The 26,460-nt window shown below is 38.7% G+C and overlaps 1 protein-coding gene across 3 annotated transcripts in view; it reads right to left on the reverse strand.

Moving 5' to 3' along the window:
* The window catches only part of rsrc1 (arginine/serine-rich coiled-coil 1), a 143,367-nt gene that overhangs the window by 11,388 nt on the left and 105,519 nt on the right, over positions 1-26,460 (reverse strand). For all 3 annotated transcript variants that reach the window (XR_013797399.1, XR_013797400.1, XM_079610940.1), the window contains exon 7: positions 16,511-16,576. Coding sequence is in view for 1 of the 3 variants with exons in the window: in XM_079610940.1 (XP_079467066.1) it covers positions 16,511-16,576 (66 nt within the window). In the remaining 2 variants the exon portion in view is untranslated. The remainder of the gene's footprint in view (positions 1-16,510; positions 16,577-26,460) is intronic.

Consider the following 26,460-nt stretch of genomic DNA (forward strand, 5'->3'; position numbering starts at 1 on the left):
AAAGTAACTAGCTAAACAAGTCTAAAACTTACGCTACTCCATATTAGCTTCTTGTTTCTTGACCTGTTGTATTAATATAAAACTCGTAATCATGCTGTCAGACTGAATATAAACTGATAGTCAGAACATCAGAAGTGCTCTCGCTGTTTGTTTGTGTGATTTTACTAAATTAAGACATTCTAAATCATAAAACACAATGTATTACTGATACTCAAATTCACCAACAATTTAATCTCTCTCCACTCATATGCATGAAAATGCTCATAAACAAACACTATTAGGCATAAAGAACGCTCTGGCGCGCAAACACACACACACACACACAGTGAGTGTGTGTGTGAGAGAGAGAGAGAGAGAGAGTGAGAGAGAGAGAGAGAGAGTGAGAGAGAGAGAGAGAGAGAGAGAGAGAGAGAGAGAGAGAGAGAGAGAGAGAGAGAGAGAGAGAGAGAGAGAGAGAGATCCCTGTGCTAATGAGAGGAATTAATTTAATCCATTAACTGCCAGGGAGCGACTGTCACAACACATCTTCTCGCTCTGGTCGTTTAATGAATAAATGAATATTTGCTCTGGTTTTCTCTCTGTTAGCAGAAACACTCGTTCGTTCGCTCGCTCTCACACGCACGCACACGCACACACACACACACAGCTTCTAATGTTTGTCTTATACGGCTTATGCACTTAAACACTGTAGCACTGTCATTCTTTCTTAGCTAACAGTTGGAAAATGTCTACAGAGAAAACTAAAATACTGATCCTGATGAATATCAAGCTTCTCATTCGAGTAACACACTTATAGACCTAGTTCTAACTTCGGATGTCACAACAAACATGCTCTGAGAAACAAACTTGCAGTAAAATGAGCCCAAACTATTCAGTGGTGTATTTACTTTTCAGGCATGTATGCGTGTGTCCATACATTGTGAAAACACACACTTGGTAATAAAAACATACTTGAGCATGAGGCAAAACAGAGGTGCAATATCCTCGAGAAGTCTACAGCCTGTCCTGAAGATGACAGCAGTCCACTGGCTCTCAATCACACACTTATTACCCCTCCTGTGTGTGTGTGTGTGTGTGTACTGAACATCTTAATGACTGATACATAGACACAAACACAGAAGCCCACCCAGATACATCAGTGACAACCTATCCTTGGCCCGGAATTCCATTAATGCCTCATACTTTTTGACAAACACATTATTGGTAGATAAAATGACTTCCATATGCTGTTTGTCAGATGTCAGTGAGGAAAGATATGTATTTCATAGGAAAATCAAAAATAATGGACTTTGAGAGAGGGGCCCGTGCCGAGCGGATAGCAGAAAATCGATAGCGCTGTCGGAGAGACATCTCTGCCAGACACGATCAGCACAAGGCCAGGTCAAAGTTGACATTTAATATTGACACATTATCCACAAAATTAATTTAGAGTCCATTGTCGCTGCATTACACAAGCCTTATAGCAGTCTCAACCACCGAAAAAGAGAGATGACATGGGATTTTGTTATATTGAAGTATGTTTATCCCCCATCCTTGTTGCCCTAAAGGCCTAAACACGTTCAGTTGATGATTGGTTGGCTGTTGTTGTTTTAACCTGAACGAATGTAGATTTGGATAAGAAGATGTGAATAAATTGAAAACAAACCAAGATTTGTGAAACAAAGAACAACAGACACCAGCAAAATATCCAGCGTGATTAAATGCCCTTAATACTTTCTCTTAATAGCGGTTTCTCCACTTCCAAATGCTCCTCTTCAGAGGGCAGGACTGCTCGCTGTGCATGTGGCAACAGGACACCACAAGAGGGCGATGTTCAACAACTCAAGGTCCAGTAGGAGAGCGCTCATCAAGGACACCAGAGGAAAGTCCACGCAGAACTCACTGAGCCCCATTCATTCCTATAATTGAATGCCTTACTTCCATGAGCAAAATTACAACAGCTCTCATCACTGGTGGAATAATTAAAGCAGAAACTGCCCATCATCAGGTGGACGGTCTCAGACGGCCACAGATTCAAAGGTGCGTTTGAATGTCATGAGCACGGAAAACAAGACCTAATGATGGCACTGCACTGATTGAGAATGAACAGTCCATAGAGACGAGTGCGAGAGCGCTTGCAATACAATAAAACAACACACACACACACACACAATGTCTATATGTAAAGACCTGAGGACCTCTCACAAGCACTGGCACAGCTGTGTTTATGTGTTTGCTAATAATCAAGCTCAGCCAAAACATTGCTCATAAATAACTTTTTTACAATAGAAATGAACCATCACTGAACTTAAGCCGGACTGTGGCACTATTTTCTTCTAGATCTGCTGAACTGCAGAAACAAACATTATTTCAAAGATAATCTGTAAAAAGCGCTTTATAAATAAAGGTGACTTGACAACAATATTGAAAGGTTCATGATTTGAGTTTGTATAATACAAATATTTTTTTATTCACAAATTCTACCTAATAGCGTATTTTAGAGCTTGGTGTCGTTATAAAACGCCCATGGAGTTTTATTAAAGATTTTATTCCTTTACATGACCAAAGAAAAGAAAAAGAAGTAAATATTTACACCCCCTACCGAACCCAGCCGCCAAGTTGAAACCCACTGATATAACTCTACATAGATCACATAACATAAATAAATATACATACAGTATACATACACATTTCCATCAATGTGCACTTACGAACACGCACAGCGTTGAACTAACCGTTAAACACACACAGACATTCCCTCTATGGTAACCGGCCCCCTCTCAGCATCAGGATAAGATATGTAATTCAATACTCAATTTAGCCTCGTCTCTGTGGATAGATTTATTTATTTATTTTTGGCTCGGCTAATTGATAGAAATTAAGCCATTAATCAAGCCACTAGCCATCATTCAGGCCAAAGAAGATGAATACAAACTTTCATAATAACCACCTTCCCCATTTTAGACCTCATTAGCATTAATTTTTAATGCAATTATGCTATTCTTTTACGCTGAGCTCATAAATTACGACTCTTTTGTTGCCGACTGGCCTTGTAAAAGCCAGGCTAATGCTTTGTAGTCTGATCTTTAAGGCAATTACTGGCTTCTTCAGTCTTTTATCTCCCTGCATTTCCAATAACCTTCCATCTAATGATTTATCTGGGCAAACCCCTGACACGCATCCGACTCGCCCCTCTTCCATTAACACTGTCTTTATTTATCTGGGAAGATCTGGTGTCTAAATAAAGATCCTCTCTCGACGAATGCTGCTTGACTTTGTGTGAGTGCTGCCGACGATAGGAAGAGAAAATGTGGTTTCGTTCAAGCCTTTGTGATTTGCATCGTACGCACAAAAGAAACCTGGATGAAAGGTCATTGTGCGAACTTAATCACAGCGTGTGACTGCAAAATCTTCCATTAATTCTGTTTAAATGAGCATGTCAGTGAGATATACTCATTTAAGAGTCAACGTCACACCTCGTTCAAGCTACAAAACAACCCGCTAACAGATTTCCATATGCAAAGCTATTGAAGGCTTCGGGTGAAAACCGTGTCTGGCTGCTGGTCAAGTAATAGTTTTTGACTGCATTGACTGGCAAAGCTGATGCGAACACTGAGAATGCATCAAGTGCGTAATGAGCAGCTATTAGGAGCATTGATTTGCTGATTTCAATTGATAGTTCCCCGAACAAAGTGGCATGTCAATATTTGCTAACTAACTAATACCCTCTCGGCTCTCGGCCTTGACAAATGAGATCTCAATGAACAAAGAGAGTTTGCAATCATGGCCAATGTCTCCTCCGAGTAACATGCACTCAATCCATGTTCGGAGCGGATCGCACTCCACAAACGGGCCAAATAAAAAGGATCTTGAGCGATATGATATGGGTCATCTAAGTGAGTTCTCTCTCGCTGATGTTGGCTCATGCCAGATGCTGCTAGTGCAGTGTGAGACAGAGACAACCCAATGGATTCAGCTGTAGGACAGAGGATTTCCTCAGGAATAGTCTCTCTAATACAACCAAATCCTTCAGAAACTTTGATAATGTTATCTTCTTTCCTATGTTCCTGCTGAAATGGCAGCAGGTTCAGCATATAGTTTGAATTAAATGCATGGGAGAAGTCATTACAGCATGTGAAGCATTATTGGTTTGTGGAGGTTTTATCAATATCACTGACGGCTGATGCTTCCAGCACCAATTACAACTTTAATTCGAGATATATTTGCGGTTTGCCTAATTTAAAGTTAAATCATTAAATCTCCATTACTCATCAAATAATTGAGCAATTCCTTGTAAAACTGCACTACTGTTCTGTTACATCTGTGGATTATCTGTTCTCCGCTGCCGTACAACACCATGTTACAGGAGTGCATGAGGAAGCAGTAAAATATCGACAGTTAAAAAAAAAAAAAAGATCAATGTGTTCAAATAGTGTTTAAAGCATTTTCACAAACTCTAAATGTGGCATGTATGGCATAACACAGATGAAATATCAGATGATTGGCTCATTATTCTGTTGATTTGATATTTGCTGCATATCACGTTTGCTTCATTGACTGTGATAACGCAGACCTCTCATGCTTGAAGTGATCCACAAATCTGCTTGAATGGGTGAAACTGGTGAAACAACTCACCCACTCACATATCAACATTCAATCACATACAAACCCTGACTTGATGATCTGTGAGTGTGAGCTGGGGTTTCACTCGCATTCAACAGTGTTTAAGGTTAATGTGTCATAGAAAGTGTTAAAGTCCCCCTGTAGTCAATCATTTTATCCCTTAAAACTCATCTTTGATCAACAAAATTACTTTTTTAGTAATTAGCCAGTGATTTCACACCGTGTTTTTGAGACTGTCTTTGTCATGTATTTGTCTCTTGTTTTATGTGCAAACACATGGCTGGTTGTTTTGACTATGTGTTTGCATTGTCTTGTGTTTTACCTCGTTTTCCATGTTAGTTAATGTTGTATTAGTGTCACCTGTGATTGTGATCATGTGTCCTTACCACGTTCCTTGTTCCCTCGTTAGTATTGATGTCCATCAGTGTCACCTGTACCTTTGTAATTATGTGTTCTATGTAAGCTCCCGGTGTTTGTTCCTCAGTGCTGGTTCATCTTCTTAACATTCGGTTCTGTGAGTATTGTGGTCTGTCTGTGAATGTTCCAGCTCCGTTTTATTGTCTAGTTATTGTTTGTTTGCCCCATCGTGGGTCTTTGTTTCCGTTTGTAAATAAACCGTCTTTTGTGAAAGTTACTGTCTGCGCTTGGGTTCTATTTAGCGTAACGTGACAGTCTTTGGTTCACTGCAGTTTTAAGCAGAAAATACTCAGCAATGCTGTCGACTTATGCTTTAAGACAAACCATGTGTAAATTCATATTAAAAACACCACATAGACATATGAACAACATTAAAAGCTGGATTTTCTCCACAGGGGGACTTTAACAATGTTCTCAACAGAAGCTGACACTTAGTAATACTAATAGCAGAACCATAATGCAGTGCATAATAATAGATGAACAGTTAACGGTAACACATAAATACTAATAAATATGCAATTTAAAGGGTTAGTTCACCCAAAAATGAAAATAATGTCATTAATGACTCACCCTCATGTCGTTCTAAGCCCGTAAGACCTCCGTTCATCTTCGGAACACAGTTTAAGATATTTTAGATTTAGTCCGAGAGCTTTCTGTCCCTCCATTGAAGCTGTATATACAGTATACTGGTCATGTCCATAAAGGTAATAAAAAGATCATCAAAGTAGTCCATGTGACATCAGTGGGTTAGTTAGAAGTTTTTGAAGCATCGAAAATACTTTTTGGTCCAAAAATAACACAAAATAAGACTTTATTCAGCATTGTATTCTCTCCCGGGTCTGTTGTTCAGGACTCCGCAGTGACGCTGCTGACGGAAGACGCTGATGACGTGTTATCTGGTGCGCCCGAGCTTCGTTTACAGTCTGAGGGAGACGCACGCTATATTCAAGCTATTCTACATTGTTTGCGTGGATATCATTTTTTTAATGGTGCGTAAATGTGCATGTCGTGGATGAGACACTTTTACAGCGTGCGTCTCCCTCAGACTGTAAACGAAGCTCGGGCGCACCAGATAACACGTCATCAGCATCTTACGCCATCAGCGTAACTGTGAAGGATTGACAACAGAACCGGGAGAGAATACAATGCGGAATAAAGTCGTATTTTGTGTTATTTTTGGACCAAAAAGTATTTTCGATGCTTCAAAAACTTCTAACTAACCCACTGATGTCACATGGACTACTTTGATGATCTTTTTATTACCTTTATGGACATGACCAGTATACTGTATATACAGCTTCAATGGAGGGACAGAAAGCTCTCGGACTAAATCTAAAATATCTTAAACTGTGTTCCGAAGATGAACGGAGGTCTTACGGGCTTAGAACGACATGAGGGTGAGTCATTAATGACATTATTTTCATTTTTGGGTGAACTAACCCTTTAATGTATTGTTGTTATTTTTGAAAACATAATTCAAATTGAATTATTTTAAATTTTAAAGATTTTAAAGTGGCTTGATTTTAATAAACGGTGTTAATAAACACAACACTTGTTCAGCACTGTTTCTCTTTACCTCTTAACTGCTTTATGGGATAATTCCCCCCAAAATGAAAAAGAAAAGCTGTCATTATTTACTCAGCCACATGTTGATCCAATCCTGCATGACTTTTTTCTTTTCTTCCGGTGACCATTCAGTGACTTCAATTGCACAGATTTTTTTCTTTTCTTCAATTTTCTTTTCTTTAATGGGTTAGTCTAAATACGTCAGACTGACTGAAATCGTACCAAATGATTGGTCTACAATTGGCCTCAGCACATGCTCCGAAAGACAGTGGGGATGTGCGATGGATGCAACACAAGCAAGGCATCAACCAGTCCATATGAAATATGGGAATATGCACTGTCATGTTGGACAGAGATGAGGAGACTCTAGCTCGATCATAATGAAAACATACACAGATGAATGTTCTTGTCTTATGGCAATGAAACGGCATACATTAAAACAGACACTTTATACTGCTAAAGAAGATGTATCCATGATTCATAACAAAATCATACTTTGGTATAACAGTTCATGTCAAAGCAAATACAAATGCACAATGGAAAACATCATCTATGTTGTTCCCGTTATCATCTTATAATGTCAAAACTGATCCATAACACATAAGATCCATAGGAGAAAGCGAAGGCTGTTTACTTTGTGTGTGGTGTGTGTGTGGTGTGTGTGGTGTGTGTGTGTGTGGTGTGTGTGTGTGAGAGAGAGAGAGATATACAGCCAAACAAATGTCACTTTAACACGAGCAACACGGTGAAAGAGAAAGGAACCAGGAAGGCACATAAACTGCAGCACTGGGAGGTTTTGCTGGTCAGCAGCTCTGTCACAAACATCTCTATAATGAAGGAAACACACAACTGGCTAATTACGTAATTGGAGTCGGCCTTTAAAACACAAATGATGTAATCAGACATAAAACAGCAAGATTTGCAGACTAAGAGCCTCTCCATTCACGAGACCTGAAGCTTTACGCCGAGGCTGTAACTCTCATTTACTCTTATCAGCGAGACAAACAAATCAGATCCCAGATATTTATGATCAGCATTACTTCACGGAGCTGTAGTGTAACTCATGTAACCGACTGCAGAGAAGGTCACGGCCACAATGAAGGCGGGCTCATTTGGCTAATTAACAACAGTGCCCCGGTGACCTCTGTTCTGGGCAAATAACCCACGAGGATTTTACAACCTTGCACTCTGCTTTATTAAGAGGACATCACACAAGTCTGATTTCATGGTTTCTGAGAGTTGAATAAAACAAACATACAGCAGCTGTCGATTCTTCTGTTAATACTTAGGCATTCGATCGATTAGAAAGTAACAAATCAATCACACAGGTTTCTGTAATTTATCACACCTATCATTAAAACTTGTAATCACATTCTCCAGTTTAATGTGTCAACAATCTCCAAATGAATGTGAAAACCTCAGAGAAAGTATTTTAAATAATGTTTACTCCTTACTATGAATGAAGGCAAGTGTCTGATACTGATGCCTCTATTAAATTGATTGTTCAGCATAAGTGAAAGACAGGCCTAAACAGCAAGTTTAAGCAAAATAAACAAAATATCAATATTCAAGTACAATTTTTAGCTATGCCTTTTATATAATGGTCGTTGCCGGTGTCGTGACAAATCAGGTCCTTCCGTGAAATCAGATCTCCATCAACTATCAGTTCATGATAATACTAACTACATGAAAACAATAATCATTTAAAATATGTATAGCTTACTATATAGTGCAGAGTAAAACAAATTGTACATAATTTCTTTCACTTGATTTAACTTTTAATTAGTTGATAATAATAATAGCCTATTAAGTGAATAATTAAACATTACATTGTTCTTTTTATAACTGAACTATTTTGACATTGAACACTTACACTAAAGATGATTGTGAATATATATAGGTTAAGTGCAACTGCGTGTATAAACGAAGCTATCAGGCTAATCTGTACCTGTACGCTATGCTAGTACACACGCTAACTAACACAGACATTAATGGTAATAATACCATAGTTAAAACAGCTTTTATCATAACATGTTTTTGTAGGAACTGTAATCAAAAGTAATTTGAGCCAATGGGTTCGCTTGGGGGTCCTAACGGAGACACGATTTTAGGGAGGACCCACTTGTCCCCACACCGGTCCCGAGCCCGAGTCTGCGCAGTTGTGATCCTGAGGTGGTCCCGCGCCAAACACAGCTGTCAATCATGACGTTACACCCTGATGTCATCAAATAACTGAAACCAAACTAACTGGTAAAAACGAAGACTTGAACATACGTCAGTGTGATAAGAACTACATCAAATTACAAAAAAACATCCTCAGGAAAAAAGTGTAATTGGACTTTTTTTAGTATGGCTCGCGCCCCATTCGATTACATGGAGAGGGCAAGTTTATGACCTATACTGCAGCCAGACACCAGGGGGCGATCGAGAGGTTTCGGCTTCTATCCACTATCCAGTTCTCTGTCAGCTCATCCCCAGTCTGGTGAGTGGATCACAGATAGCATGATTAAATACTGTAGCGCTAGCTAAAGGATGTGCGTGTGTGCGTGTGTGTGTGTGTGTGTGGGGGGGGGGGGGGGGATTAGCACAGCTACTTCACGAAGTGAAAAAAAAGAAGCTGCATTAATAGCGTTAATTATTTTACCTCTTTAAACAGCAAGTATTAATCACACAAATGAATATTTCCCAGACTAACACTATATTACTCATCCTTATGACTAAACTGTCACTATGAAAATGTAGATCCATAGTGTTTACATTTGTAAACAGACGAGGTAAAGTACTCTGTCTACTGCTACTGCCACACAGCAACAACACACACGCTGCACAGCTATACGAGCACATCACAGATTGCCTGGAGGACTGGTCACGCTGATTCCTCTGACAACTGGTGGCCCGAGCGACCACAGACTGACCCTTCAGGCTCTGCTCCTGGTGTGTGTCAGACCACCAGTCCCGGCTTGATGAGGTGCAAATGACCCAACCACACACATGCAACGCTCAACACTCCACCCTGAGGATTTCCTCTCGTTCCCACAACATAAACACATACACACTTGCTCACATTACACACTCACACACACCTTCTCACATATCAGCATATGACAATCCAAGAGTTTCGTGCGGGGGTTTGGTCGGGCCACCCTGTCCTGACACCCTAAAAACCAGCCTCCCGAGAGAGCATGTACGACACAAGCACACACACAGCTGTTAATAGAGCTACGAAACCTCTATGAGCTCAGAGGATTTCACCGTAGAGTGTAATGCAACTCTAGAAAGAAGCAGATTGATCCTTTGTTTAGCTCCACTTCTCTTGGTTACGTCTCTTACTCAGTAGCTCAACAGCTTCACAGTCAACACATGATACAAGAAAAGTATTATTCTTACATGGGTTGGGTGTTATTGAAGCAATAATGTAATTTAACATTGAACAGAATTGTTCCAGATTATTATCAGATTCATATGCTATTTGTTTATTTGTATTTGTTGTCTTTATCTGAGGTGACAGTAGAGGAGAGACATTGGGATTGGGAAAGGACCACAAGTTGGCACTTAAACTCGTGTCGTCGAAATGCTGTTGTGCTATACGACGGCCACGCGGTCCACAAGGATATGGCAATATTACTTCATTAACTAACTTCATTAACATTAACATTAATTTAGGTGTTCTCAATGATGCTATGCATGTTCATTTGAGAACGAGGTTGCTAATGTACGTAAGGATTGGTCAGTAGTGTTGTTAATAACGTCGGGTTTAGAGAAGTGTCAAAAACGAAATGTGCATATTATAGAATATGAAAAAAAAAAAAATTAAATGTCCGATGCAGTTCTTGGCTAGCACAACACCAATTACAGAGGGGAGGAATGGATGTCAATCATCTGTTCATTTAGTCATGCACAGGAAAGGCATATGTGTTTGGAGAAATGGTCCAGCTGTAGACACTGCTCAATAATATGTCTAGATATTGTCAACACAGGTGAATGAAGGAGAGGATTTCACAAAGCACCATTTTTTTTTCTTTATGTTCAACTCAACGACCATGGCTTTTCAAAGGAAAAAAAAAGTTTAAATTTGCAGTGATAAAAAATCAATAAAACCGTAATTGCTTGGCATAGCATGGGAAACAAATGATGAGAAGGGGGCTGGTGTCCAGGCGGATCAGGCTTTTTTGGGTTCAGTGGGCCAGTCAACGGTAAAGGTCTCTGCGTGATAATTAAATCTTCTCACTCTGATTTTCTGCCAATTTTATTTCCCTTGGGTCCACAATACTGATTCACTGCTTATAAGCCAGGCATAACTAATCACTGGAGTATGGGAAATGGTTGCTTTGAATGAGAGAAAGATATGCAAACATATTTTACTTCAAATATTACAGCTACATAATGCTCACAATGATGAATTTCACTAGTGAGATGAAAATAAAATAAAAAAATGCAGTGTTTTAACCTTCAGCTGGGTCTAGTTACACAGTATTGCTTCAAAAAGCAAGCTGTGTTTACGGTGTTTTAGCATGTAGATTTTAGACACAATAAACATTCAATAACTAATGACTGGTTTAACTAGTAAATGTTCAATGTCTTTAGCATTTAACATGAAATATCCTACACTGTAAGCAATGTTTGGACATGCCCTATAGGGTCGAGGGCTCCAAGTGTTTGAAAACGCCTTTAGTGTTAGACACTATGGGCCAGATTCACTAAACAGACAAATCAGTATAAGACCACAATCCTGATCTTGTACATTCATGCAACTATACAAGTATCAACAATTTCCAGACACTTTTCAGCTGGTCTTGCTGGGATAAACTATCTAAACACCAAGTTGATCAGGCTGAGAAACTTAACCAGCTAAGACCAGGTTAAAAAAAAAGCTAAGACCAGCCTTTTTTTAAGGGTGAAAAAAAAAAAAAGAAAAAAAAAGAGGGAAATACCTATTAATAAACAATCTAAACTGTGCTCTAATTGGTGTTGCGTACTGTGGTAAAAAGAAAACTGGGCCAAGGTTAATCCGGTGATCAGTCATCACAGCTGAGAAGGGCTGCGAATATGGATATATTGTCAATATTGCGTAATCAAAAAGAAAATAATTCTTGATTATTTCAAGTTTACTTTACTGAATTGATCAGGAAATGATAAGGATTTATGCCGATATTGTCCAAAACCCCACTTTGAAACCTAGGACATTTCCAAACTTTTGAAAGGCACTGAAGTATATTACAGCATAACTTATGGAGCACAGAATAAAGTGACTGTTCAAGATGGCGTATCATCATATAAATACCATGTGGTGTCAAGCATACAAGCAAAGACAAGTCCTTCTCAGAAGTCATGTAGAAAAGCTCTATGATACCGAGGAGTGTCTTGTTTAGCAGGTGGTGTATTTCAAAGCTCACCCATTAAAGAGCAGTTGGAGTCGGGACAATTAAATGATTTAGGCCAGTGTGCGCCCCCACCCGGCAGGCTCTAGTCCCCGGGTCAACTGCTTGTAGACCCTCATTTACACCGCATTCGTATTCATGACAGCAGAGCGCTAAATATTTAACAACAGTCTTGCAGGAGTTACTATTGTTAAGCTCACAGGTCAAATCATTTGATTTATAAAGAGATCACCTTACTCTCTATTTGCCCCCCGGTATCGTGGACAAGCCATTTGATGGGTTTGCACTGTAACTGTGCTGTAAGTTATCATTTGGGTTTTAACTCAAGAGCAACATTTGAAGTGCTATGAAATGTTGCTCTGATGATATTTTATTCTCTGAGGGAGTTATTCAGAAATATTTTAAATAAGCCTTACTGAAAGTATTACAGAAATACACTTTTAAATTCCATACATTAATGGAATTTAATGTAAATGGAATTTACATTTTTTTAAATGTAATTCCGTCTTTTTGTGCCGTCTTTTAAAACCTGTCATTTTATGTAAATATGTGTGTGTGCACAATATTTCAGCATTAATGCAATAATAATATATTACCACTAAGTAACAAACAATTATATTATACTTCGACTTAAAAAAGGGATAATTACCGGTAAGCTATTTTTTTCATATTTATACACCAATAACCAGATATGCCATATTAAATCAAGCCTCTAATTAAGTTTACACCGGAGGATTAAGAAATATTCAGCATATACATATATGATAAAATGCACCTCTTATCCTCCGTCATATTGACCGTCTGATTTTCACACACACACACACACACACACACACACACACACACACACACACACACACACACACACGCTTGTTCAGCACTATGACAGACACCTCTTGTGAATGACAACACAGCTTGTTATAGTGAGATTAGAAATGAATGGATACAGGGGGCAGTCTCGCTCTCTCTGTGTGTGTGTGTAGGGGTGTTCAATTTCATCTAAATGTTTAATGGTAGTATCATTCTCCAATACAGTCACACACACACACACAGAGGTACACACCAGCAAAGATGACCCGCACGACACAGCATAATTAAGGAAAGTCTCTCCCTTTGCCATGGTGAAAGAGCAAGCTGCTCTAATGATACGGGTTAAACGCTGTTATACGGCTCATTAAAATATATGATCTGCATGGATACGGACAGAATGCAGGTCTGTGTCAGAGAAAACAGTTATAGACTGGAGTGCCCAGCAGTGATGGACTGCAAGGGATTCAACACTGATTTGAATATGAAAAAAAAAAAAAAAAAAAAAAAAAATTATATATATATATATATATATATATATATATATATATATATATATATATATATATATATATATATATATATATATATATATATATATATAAGAAAGCTTACGTCAATTACACAATGTCATAGAATAACTATTTTGGGTTCCCCAAAGAACCTTTTTGTTAACATTTCTTAAAATATATATTTTTTTCTTAGTCTGAAGAAAATTTTAATAATCTAAAGAACCTGTTTCCACTATGAAGAACCTTTTGTGTAATGAAAAGGTTGCATGGATGTTAAAGGATCTTAATTGAACCAGCGATGCCATAGATTTGTAAGAGTTTCCATCTAAAAACCTTTTATGTAGAGATGCACCGATGTATCGGCCAATAAGGTATTATTTTCGATTTCGACTGTTTGAAAATAGCCAATGATCAGGGCATGCAACAATAACGCATTAACAGTTAATAAATAGCGACGTTAATGCAGGCTTTATTTGACCCTATGAATCACCTGTAGTTCAAGCCAGGGTTGCCAGATCTACGTTTTACATCCAACATTATTTGTAGCGCCTCACATCCATTAATCACAAAGAGCCTTGTGCTCGGTTACTTCTGATAATAAACAAAGTCTCAGCTTTCAAATTCTGTACATTTTATCATGAAATTCAAACAATAAATGGCGTTTTGACGCTCTTCAATGTGACGTGACAGATCGTAGCGCCGGCCGCTCTGAGCCTTTTCTTCCACTGTATTTAATACAAATGATATCTAGAAAAACACGCATGAAAATCAGAAGGTATGTTGAAAGATACAGAACAACTCACCGAAATCCGTATCAAGTCTCATGTTATCACTCAATCAGTGTTTCAACCGTGGAAAACAGTGTGTGAACAATATCACCAAACGTTTATCTCAGGAAAGTTCACAATTCGTTAGTTAGCTATAAAAGTTAGATTATATACTGTTAATTATATATAGTATGTTTGAATACATTTGCCATGAAGAAGTGTTTATGAAAACTACCTCACGCACAACTGAGCTGTAGGCCTACACAAAACTTTCAGCTTTTATTTGAGTGTGAATATTATTTCTGGAAATAAATAGCAGTTGAATATAGCAGCTCTGTTGTTCATTTTATTAACCTCTAGTAGTATAATATTATATAAAAAATGAGATGTAATATATAATATTAGACCAGGTGAGAGGGTTCCCTGGATAGTTTGCAGCATTATTTCGGAGAGATTTTTTTTCCTTAAGAAAAATCCAACTATCGGTATCGGCCGATATCATTCAGAATAATCGGCATCAGCGAAGAAATTTAGTATCAGTGCAGCTCTACTTTTATGATTTGATTTTAAAAAGTAGGAAGTATGTTGTGTGAAATCCCCTCGATTAGCATGAGAATGAGTGTGTTTTGATAATCTGCTGTGTTTTCCTCTTGATATTTCCACAGTTCAGCTGGATTGTAGCTGTGGAGCTGAAGTTTGCGAGCCCCTGAGGGACGTGTGCGCAGACCCTGTTCATCCTCAAGAATGGAGATTAAAGCCAGACCAAACCTGCCCTGCTCTCACGATGTCACTTCCAGATCACGCGGACAGAGATTGAGTGTCGGCAGCAAAAGACACGATCAAAAGACCTATACTTGTGACTATTTTTGTACATTACAAACGCGGGGTTGGAGGTGGTGTTAAGAGCCTTCCAGCGCTAGGCAGGAAGAATGCGTTACTTCATAAAACAGGAAGAGTTTAAGAGAGGAATGAAAGTGTTTTGGGAGGGGGGAGAAGTCAATTGATTCCAAAGGGTGAGATTACAGCATGAACTCTGCTTAAGAAAATCACTCGACTGCGAGCCACACACTGTAGCCTGGAGCCACGCATGTGCAATTTACCAGCGCTGGAATCTGGATCCAGTAATGGAAAGAGGGATCAATGCAGAATTAACTGGAGTGAGAGAGTCGGGAGATGCGCTGAAATGCTTTTCTTTAAAACCATTATTTTCTATTTCTAATGAACTGAGAGTGAGACCATGTCAGAAACCATAACAATACACCTTCCAGTATAGTTGATATTGCTAAGATCAACAAGTGAATGACGTTGATATCATGCAAAACTGTCCTTGTTATTTTACTGAGCAGCATACGTCAAATGTTAGGAATATGACAGTCATAAGCAGAAGGCATTTTCACACTAAAAGTGATGTGAAAGTTACAGAGAGAATTGTTTCCCAAATTATTCACACAAGAAGAGTATGATGCAAATGCTAAGTGTGTGTGTGTGTGTGTGTGTGTCGGGGGGGGGAGATATCAAACACAATCCAATAATTACAATTAGATTTAAATGTTTGACAATGATTTTGGTTGACATTATTTTATTATGTGGGAAGAAAGAGAGCATGGAGTGACGCAAGAGACAGGAAACTAGCTATAGGAAATATGTGGCTTGGTGAAATAGTCAATCCAACAGTTTGCGATTAATCGTTACAGCCTTAATAGATTCCTATTGAAATGAGTGGATTTCACCCGTAAACAATGGTAAATATGACCGCACCTTTACATAATGAAAAAAAAAGTATCCATATGAATGCATTGTATTGATTTAAATGCTTGTCTTGGCAACACATCATCTCTTACCTGTACAATTTCCCTGAATACTTTTCCTCTATTACCGTATTTTCCGGACTATAAGTCACACTTTTTTTTCATAGTTTTGCTGGTCCTGCAACTTGTAGTCAGGTGCGACTTACATATCAAAATGAATTCCTACTGACTGAGATGAACCAAGAGAAAACCGTCTAGTTGGCAGAGTTGTTCAGAAGCGACACCGGTGAAGAACTCAATGGATTCAGTGATGATCGCGGGAGCTTGGTCTTTGTTTACCGGTAACTTGTTGGACTCGCTGGCTAATGTTAGTTTAGCCTATTCAGCCTCCCAGGTATATGTTCTTTATGCTGTTGTGTAGCTGAATAAATGTTAATGTGTTACGCTAACACACCGGACACCTATTCAGCCTGTTGTTCTGTGTGCTATTGTGCAGTTGAATAACTTGCCTTTCCAGATTAAATGTCTGTTCTTGGTCTTGGATTTTGTGAAATACATTTCTAAATAAATGCGACTTATAGTCCAGTGCGACTTGTATATGTTTTTTTCCTCTTCATGGCGCATTTTTTGACTGATGCGACTTATACTCCGGAGCGACTTATAGTCCGGAAAATACGGTAGTTTGAGGTTAACATTTTTAAAGTTAGGCTCACCTTCCTCCTTTGTTGTCTTTTCTTCTTTAATATTTTCCTTTGCTTTCAGTACTTCATCAGTTTTAGCTGAAATAAAAAAAAGAGAACGTTGCAACATTAGTTATAAGTTATAAACAGCCCATTTAATATATAATTAAGAAGCCCTTTACACTATAACGTCTCTCTCTGCAAATGTACACTTCTCCCTGCCTGCACATCTTTAAGTCTTAAGCACACCACACACTTATTAAATAATTTTTCAGCATGCTAATTAAAAGCCTGAGAGAAATCCTTACGCTGTGGAAACAGTTTGTGTACATAGTCTTATGGCAATTCATTTAGTCTGTTGACTCGCTTCTCTCCTGCCCTCCAAATAATGAAGACGTTAGCTGAGATGAAGACATATAGTGAGCAGTGAAGGGGGACTATCAATACAGCCTGTAAATTAATTACACCTCTGTTCCCGCACGTAATTTATTCTAAAGCGCTCATGTCTCCCAGGAGCAATTTGCCTTTATTGCTGTTTCACTCGCTGATGAGAGGAGTCATGCAAAATTGAGTCCCTCATAGCATTACCTTCTATGAGTTTCAACTTTGAAGTAAAAGGAGAGGGGAGGGTAATCATAGTCATTATGAGAAGCAAATTGCACAGTTTGCCATGTTTAGACCAAATCAGCTGGATAATATGATTGTTTGACCACTGTTTGACAACACAACCATTTGACCAAACGAGCTCAGTATGACTGTTAATATTAGAGTATGTTTTTCTTCCACACTCTAGTGCTCCACGAATCAGGTGTATTGTACCCTTCTCCAAGCTCAATTGACCGTTCGCGAAGACCCGTCCCCTTTAGTTAATGTTGCTTTGTCCGACAAGCCATGCTTGAAGTTCGCTCTCACGCCACACATCATGTTCTCACACAGTGAGAAATACATTGCAGAGCAAATAGGACACTGACAAGTTCATTTATAGCATCGAATGAACATCAGAAGGAATGCTGTCTCAAACGTGGAAAGACGTCAGGACACACCATTTTTCAAGTTCAAATCCACCGACTTGAATCTACTAACTCTCCTGACTGCTTTGTTGGACAAAATGGCGGATTATGATTGGTCAGTCAATCAAACTCCCTGTGAAAGGTTGAAATCACCTTTTTTCGGTAAATAATTAATTTTCAAATTATTTATATACGGGACTACACAACTTAATTTAGCCATATATGGGATTTTTAACAGCGATATGACATTTTATCTCACATCATATTAAAGCTGCAGACAACATAACTGCAGTGCAGGCTTAAAAGAAACAGAACGCGATCATCCGTTGGCGTAGATGCTAACATAGTTATCCTTGTTGTAATCGTTCTTGGTGTGAACGGGTCATAAGATCCACCAGATGTATTTTGTGTCGCCCGTCTGTGCATTCCTTGATATATTATGAGCTGAAGCTGATAGCACAGCACTATCCGCAGTAGAAAGCTAAAGACTTTCACTTCATCTACACTTAATTCCAGTTTAGCTGGCAGGATGGATAATGGAGCCTCCACTGAAATTCAATTGTGATTATATGTGTAATTGCAGCTTCGGGCCCCTAGAGTCATGTAGGCATGCAGGACTATGTTTCATTGAAATGATCACACAGAAACAAATCCATCCGCCTCCTTCATCCAGTGGGCTGATTAGCAGCGATGGCTCGTTAGAATCCAATGCAATAACGCAAACTTCAGAGAGAGATGGCCGGGGCCCATTATCAGTGATTGATGGAGGGGTAGTGTGTTGTACGAACACGGGGGCTCAGAGGGGCCCACTATTTAGATTGAATAAAGCGCTTCGGTTTATCAGGTTTATCCACTACAGTAGAGCCACACGCAGAACCTACTCGACTTCACCCACTTTCTGTCCCTCTTTACGCAGCAGCAATTCATTGATACAACACTGCCAACTGAAGGAGGTTACTGGCTCCTGAAATAACGTTAAGCAGACATGTGAGATAGGATATTGAATTCAAGCGTGTGCCTGCAAAATCCGTGCGGGAGTGTCTAACAGATGCCATGTAAAACCAGGACAGATGAGGTGTTGAAGGGTGTGACACGAGGCCCAGGCTTTGTTTGGGCAAAGTTTGAATTCAAAGGAAGAACTGAGATGCATTAAATGCTTTTTGAATGGATCATGGAGTAAACAAAGTGTGTGGGTGGATGATGCACACACACACACACACACACACACCGTGATAATGCTGTGATGGAGAGAAGGTAAAAAGTAAAGGGTGAAATAATGAATTATTGATCCAGAAATACCAGTCATCTTTTAGCCTCATCGACTATCGGAAAATGTACACAGTAGAACAAACTTAAAGGGGTCTTATTATGCTTTTTTACATTTTAAAGCTTTCTTTAGTGTGTAGTGTTTAGTTTAAATTGATCCCATTATCCATGTTTGGAAGAAAAAACAGCACTTTGAAATTGTACAGTCCCCATGAAATCAAAATGGACAATTCTGTTTTTTTTTTAATGGAATATTGCAGTAATTAATTATTATAAATGATTTATCCATGCACATCTTTTAATTTTTTTATTCATGTCTCGTAATCTTGAATCAGAATAACTTCCCCTCCCCATCTCTTCTCTGATGACAATAACCTGTCACTCACATGAGATCCACCAATAGCAGACCACAATCGTCCAATCAGCCGATCAATTCCCCACGGACACAATCAAGCCCCGCCCTACATTCGTTCTTGTTCCAGAAGCCGCTACACTCGGATATACGTCACAACAGGAGAAAAAAAGGCTATCGCAACTTCTGCTTCATGCCGAATTGAAATGGGATTCACCATAATTAGTACGACTCAAAAGCACGAGAGCACCTGCTCTTTTCCCCATGACATTTATAGTCAAATTGTGACTCTTTTTCTTTTGTCTTTCCTTTTGAAGTGTTGTTTCCCTTCACCAGGAATACGACTAAGAATGACACAAGCATGTCTTGATATTAAAGGTACAATATGTACGAATTTTGTAATAAAATATCCCAAAATCACTTGCACAGTGATATATTTGATATATTTCCTGCAGTTGTGTACTTACAATATGCCAAAAATTCAAATTTTAAATAATGGCCGTCCCGGAAAAAAATGCCGCCTGTCAATGACGCAATATCCACGCAACCCTCGGTTTCCGCTTGTACTGCCATAGCATGACGTAACCATGGCGACAGACGTGGACTTCGTAGTGCATAACGTTTAGCGGCACGCTGTTCTTATTTCGTTCAAACATTATGGACCATGGCAAGCAGACTTTGGGACAAAAAAGGAGAACTAAAATGAGGCTCAATATCAGCGTGGTGTTTTCGAGATGCCGAGAGCGTCTGTGACAAACTTGGACTTGACAGAGCTTCACGAGTCACGACTTGACAGTGACACCGCTCTTGAACATACTTTATTAGACAGGTGAGCAAATGTACATAAAACTAATCAATGTTATATAGTTCAACATGACAAAATGTTAGAATATGATCTGTGTGTTATTCTAATGTTGATCTAGCTTACTAGTAAGCTGCTAGTTTCATATAGCAAACGAACACATAGAATAACATTTTAACATTCAATACATGCTGTTTAGTATGATAGTGTAACGTTAGACCAAGTGAAACAGCGCTGCGTTACCTCAAGTTTAATCCGTCAAATAAACTGACCTGTGTGAGTAGTAATTCAGTACTTGCGGGTAGTTCGGTAGAATTAAATATCCTTTTTCTTTTATATCCGCGGGACTCGCGTGTGATATCTGTCTATTATTAGCAATCGTGACCAGCTTCATACCACTGTAATGTTAAAAAACATGAAGCAAGTCCCATCATTCAGCTCGTCACTGCATCATAAACCTACACCTTTGTTATTGTAAGAGGTTAGCGATCCCTAGCGGCGAAAAAGGATTACATATTGTAGCTTTAAAGGGGTGGTTTACTGCTTTTTTTCTTTGCATGATTGTATTTATGGGGTGCAATATAACGTCTTCGTTTTTTTTTTTTTTTTTTAAGCCTTATTTTTCATAAATTTCACCTTTATTGTAAGCTGATTTCTCCTCTGTCATTTGAACGACCGGTTGACTTCCTGATTCTATGAAACCACTCCCTCAGAAACAGGCATGGGCTCAGATTGGTTAGTTGGGCCGGTGTGTTGTGATTGGCTAAACTGGCAGTGCACGTTGTCCGGGAACTTCACGCCCATCACCTTTACGGGCGAAAGTTGCATGTGCTCCGGTCAAATGTAAATAATGGTTTCTATACTGCCGTACAGTTTGAGCCAGAGTCAGACCCAGAAAGCGGCAATAAAGAGAGTCAAGCAGAACCTCCCCAAACACGGCTAATTACAAAACGTTTCTGAATGGTACATTTTTTTTATTATTATTATTCTATTCTACAATTATTATATAATAATTTCGATACGCTGTTACTTGAAAATGCCACTGCTGAAACTTGTTAGCTTTTGAGATACGGGTTTCTCCTGATTAAACATTGAATATAACAGAATAAATGACGGAGTAACACCGCAGCTGAAGTTTGCTGTTGCGATTAAATTGTATTTTTTTTTTACTTTATACACGTGTGTCTTGCACACAAAATAGCATCAAACTAACTGGCTACATAAACAAACAGCTTTGGCATTGGTTTACGTACTTCATCAAATCGAAAAATTACTTCATAAAGAATACATGGAAAATACATTTACAAAATTAGTACATAATTACAAATTGCAGGTTCAAAATGTTTGTACGCGTTTGTCATAGACACACGAAATAGCATAATTAAGTGGCTATAACGCGAGCGCTGGCATTTGTTTACATCCCTGATAAAACTAAAACTACGTCTGAAATTATACATGCAAAGTTAAAATTATTAAGTTACTTACAGGTTGTGGCCCAACAACGGCTGCCTCTGGGTTTAAAGTTGGAACTGCTTCATGTTTTAGAAACAGTTTCTTGTTTAATCCGGCATTGAATTCGTGGAGATTCTGGAAGCTGCCTTCCGTAAAATGCGCAGCACAGAGAGCTACGATTGTAATTTTCAGGAACATAATAAAACAGAAATTGTAGTCATTGTTGACGAACTACAGCGTCCATAGGAAGCCCGAACACCGAAGACATGACAGCTGGGTGAAAATAACACACTTTCGACGGCATGGCTACAGCTCTCCACTATAATTCTTCCTCTTCCACAACGCCGCAGAAATATGGCCACGCCCCATTTTTTGCATATTCCGGAGGGAGGGTTGATGTAAATGTATGGGTTAGCTACGTATAAAACCCGGGAAGTATCTCGTTGTAGTCCCATTCGAGTCGTTTTTGTAGGCATTAAACTTCCTGATTTTTAAAAGACAATATATCTGCTTACGTTGAACTTTCAGCGCAGCAACTTTGCAGATACTGTTCATGCACCAACAGCAACATTACACACTATTTAAAATGAAAAAAGTGAAATCGCAATCAACCACCCCTTTAACAGAAAAATATATTACACAAGTAACATAGTTAATTTAGACAATGTCACAACAAATACAGCGTTTTTATATTCAGAACTGAATGGAAACATGGAGAACATGTGAAACACATTTTACTTTAAAACTGACTTCTTTAAAGTTGCAGTCCGTAACGTTTGGCGCTCTAGTCGTTAATAAACTGAACTGCATTTGTCTTGCAGAAAAAACATTATAGCCTGAGATATTTCTGTGTTTATGATGACGAGTCACACAGGTACTGGGCTACTCCGCAGCGGTACGACCCGAAACTGTCTAAAAGAGTCCCAATATAGAAATGTCAAAACCGTACCGACTTCGGTACCAAACGTACCAAATTGTAGTCAATCACATACATATCCAATGAGTGCATGAACACAATGGCCAATCAGATGTGTTTACGATTCTGCTCAACAGTGTCACATTTTTAAAGTTTCGCTACTTTTTGACAACTCTATCCCAATATAAACACTTATTATAGGTGTGATTCAGTGATAAGATATAGTGATTCAGGATAAGACAAAAATACCGTTTGAAAAATCGATTCATGATTTACTCGCTCATTATATAATATTTGAACAAAAAAATTAAGGACAGCAGCTTTAACATGATTGTTGCGATAGTAACTGTTCAGTACAGTGACAAATTTAAGGTAATTGTGAGCATTACTGAACAAAAAAAAGAAAGAAAATTCTACCAGTACATGCCTGGAAACCATAGGTTTTCACATGCAAAGAAACATTAAAATATTGATTAAAACCCCAAAATGTTTATTTAATTGCAGAAAAATACTGAAGTTCTGAAAAATACACACTGGATTTTGAGATTTTGGAGCATATTTACTGTACTTTAAAATGATAGGATCTAATCACCCATGATGAACGATATCCTAATAGAAAGTACTCTACACATTTAATTGAGTGAAGCCTTTATTGCTTAATATTTCAAATCATGTTTTGGGTTTAAGCAGATATTTACTGTGGAACTGCAATTTGAACTAAATCTATAGAACGGCCTACAGTATATACACATCCTGAACACATACAGCACAGGGAAGATATATTGTACAATCATACACAATGCTGCACGAGAGGGATTTCACATCTACAACAGACAAGAATACTCTAAGGACACGCGAGGCTCACATTGTCTCCCGCCTTAAAACAAACCCTAAAAACGAAAGACTCCAAACCCGAGCAGAATCCTCATCTCCAGCCTCAGGCCTCTCAGTAAAACCACACAACAGCCATAATAATCCTCTGTGATTAATTACTCTGGCCTTAATCTCTTACAGCGCTGGTGTGGAGGAAAGAAGAGCACAAAGGAGTAAGAAAACCACCCGTAGCGGCAGCACAGATCAGATTCAGCCGGCATACCTGCGTCCCTCTCCAGAGAAATCTGCCCTGTTGGGTTTAATGAACAGTGAGAGGATGTTATAGTATTGCTGGTATAGTATGTGTAATAGGGGTGTAATGGTTCAATAATCTCAAGGTTCAGTTTGTATCACGGTTTTAGGGTCACTGTCTCGGTATTAGGGGGGAAAGATAAGATAAGATCAAATAATCAAACTATAAGCAGTAGCACAAATACATACAATAGAGCAAAAGACACAAATAAAACAAACAGTGCTTTTCTGGTATTCAACAGCATAGTTTTCAGGTACAGAAATTGAATAAAGTAATCAAATGTAAAATAACACTGCATAATCATAACTGTATAAATTATTTAAATTTAAGAGCAGATTTATTTCCTTATCTTTTGTTGCTTGATTAACATGAACACACACTGCAGGCAAATTAGGCTCCTGTCACTTTAAGAAATAATGCACAATCCAGTACACTGATGCTGTACACATGTTGTCTTTCTCAACTGTTCACTCACTTAAAGCATAACCGAACATGTTTGATAGGATACTCGCCAAGACGGGCATGTCAAAGCATAATATAGATGCGCTGTCAGATTTGAGATGAACCGCGGTACAAGTGTTGTGGAGAATATGGCACGGTTCGATATTTTACCGAGAACAAAAACTACAATTTAAACTACGTAACAAACACTGTACATAATTTTGAGCAAAGGCATAAGAAAGTGCAGCACTGTATGTCCAGTAGCAAGTTCTCTTGTTTTTTCTGTGTGTGTAAGGGAGATATTGAGTTACTAACATATACTGTAAATACAGTTTTACTAAAAGTTATAATATTTTCAGTAATGTCAGAGCAGCTCAGCTCAGATTTATATCCAAAAGAATAGCAGTGCAGTGAGACAAAACAACACATGTATTTACTGTCACACTGAACTGCACATGCAGCTTTACACGAGAGGTCAGCATTTTGAATATCATATTTAATTATATGTTATAATTATGCTACAGAAACATGCTAGGTTTTGGAAGTGCACACAAATGTTCTTTTAACAAGCATACTTCACAGTTTTCAGTGAAACGGATAGATGTCAGAAACAGCCTAGGGTGAGATCTTGTTTATCTAGTGCACTTATGCACCTCACCATCACTATTCTTTAATCAGGGTGTGCGTGTGTGTGTGTGTGTGTGTGTGTGTGTTTAAAAGACAGTGAGACAAAGTAAGAGAATAAGAGAAAGAAAGATTGAGAGAGAAAAAAACTGTAGTCTCTTTAAATACAAACTGGTATGGAGTCAAATAATCAGACGGGCAAACACTTACACAAACTCTACAATCTCAAAGAATATGAATATCTGTAAATGAGTGTGTGTGTGTGTCCTGAGCGACCACGTCAATCACAAGCAATCTGAATGTCAGAGCTCGGGGAAATGTGATAAATCAGCGGCTTGCCAAACGACAAACATGATATTTGCTGTAGCACCCCACAATTGGAAAAATGTCCCTTTGAATCAGGAATTCACTTTACACTCACATTCTCACTCTTACACACACACACACACACACACACACACACACACACACACACACACACACACACACACACACACACACACACACACACACACACACCTCTGGCTATAGTCCAGAAACCTACATACTTGTACACGTCTGTAAAATGTACATAAAAAGCAAAAGATCAATGTGTGATTGCTAAGAGAAAAAAAAATAATATACATATTACAGCAAATTATTCAATAACAATGTGTGAGTGTCACGATTAAAACTAGTCCATTGTTAGACATTGTTTGCATCAAGAAAATTAGACTTGGGCAGGAATTTAATTTGTGCAATGACAAATATGAAGAACGTCAAAATGCAGCCAAGCTATTTAGTGGAGTATCTACAAACTGCAAACACAGATATAAACCGCAGGCGTGCGAAAGCAATCCATTGAGCTGAACAACAAAGAACTAAACAAAACAGAAAAGCACTTTGCTTAAATGGAGATTTACCAAACAGTGTCACATTCGAGTAAAACTTAAATGATATCCATGAAAAATTAACAACTAAACAATTAGAAAGGGAGCTATCATATCAATTTGATCAATTATTCATCAAAAAGTCCTTTAACTGGATTTCTATTTTGGACGTGAACCGTGGGATCAATGTCTCTATAATCAGATGTATTCTGCGGTCAGGCCGGGCTCTGCTTCATCCCTTCTCCAGACACTGACAGAAATCCTGCACGTTTCCAACAGAAGACAGGCGCAATGAAGACATGAGAAGCACCCTCACCAAGAGTAATTAATTAATTACATGTGTATAGCGTGGTGTTTTTGAATCAGGCCCTGGAGAGTGTAGCAGAGCACACAAACACCACAATCAAACCCTGTGCCCTGATCAAATATTCCACCAGACGTTTCTCCACACATCCCGCCTGAAGATCCCACAGCATCTCTCGGAGAATAATTCGAGATGATTTCTTTAATTTACAGAGTAAATACTGGAGATTTGGTTGCAGAAACAAAACAGTCTGAGAGTTTTCATCATGTCCACATGAGACTCTGCTTGATGAAGCTTGTTTTATTCATGAGCGTTTGGAGAGAAATGTGCGTAGGCCTGTCTGTCTCTTTTGAAGGTATCTGCCATGAGTTCAAACTCAGAGTCGGTCTGAGGACATATAGCTGGAAGCCTCTAATAGCAGAGCGGGTACAGTGCTTTAAGAGGAGCTTGTGATGGCGGTCTGACCGAAGGATAAGTGTAAGACAGTCTCATCGGTGTTGGAAATCTCATTTGTAAGTAAATGCGCACCTACAGATGGTACTCAACCAGAATGAGACTTTTACCGCCGCCGTTCCCGCGGCGGTAAAATTGCGGGGGTGTATTTGCTGGCTTTGACCGCTAAGAGGCGCTACAATCGCAGACTTTGAAAAGTGTCAGTTTATTCTCTCTATTGCGTAATCTGCCGCCGCGCCGCGGCTCATTGAGAAGGATTGAAATGTGGTAAAACAGATCAATTCAAGTTAAACATGTAGTTAAATGAATTCATATAATCACAAGACTGAAATTAAATGTAGGCCTAATACATTTAATAAATAATGAAA

This window comes from Phoxinus phoxinus, assembly GCF_949152265.1.
Source record: "Phoxinus phoxinus genome assembly, chromosome: 4".
Lineage (NCBI taxonomy): Eukaryota > Metazoa > Chordata > Actinopteri > Cypriniformes > Leuciscidae > Phoxinus > Phoxinus phoxinus.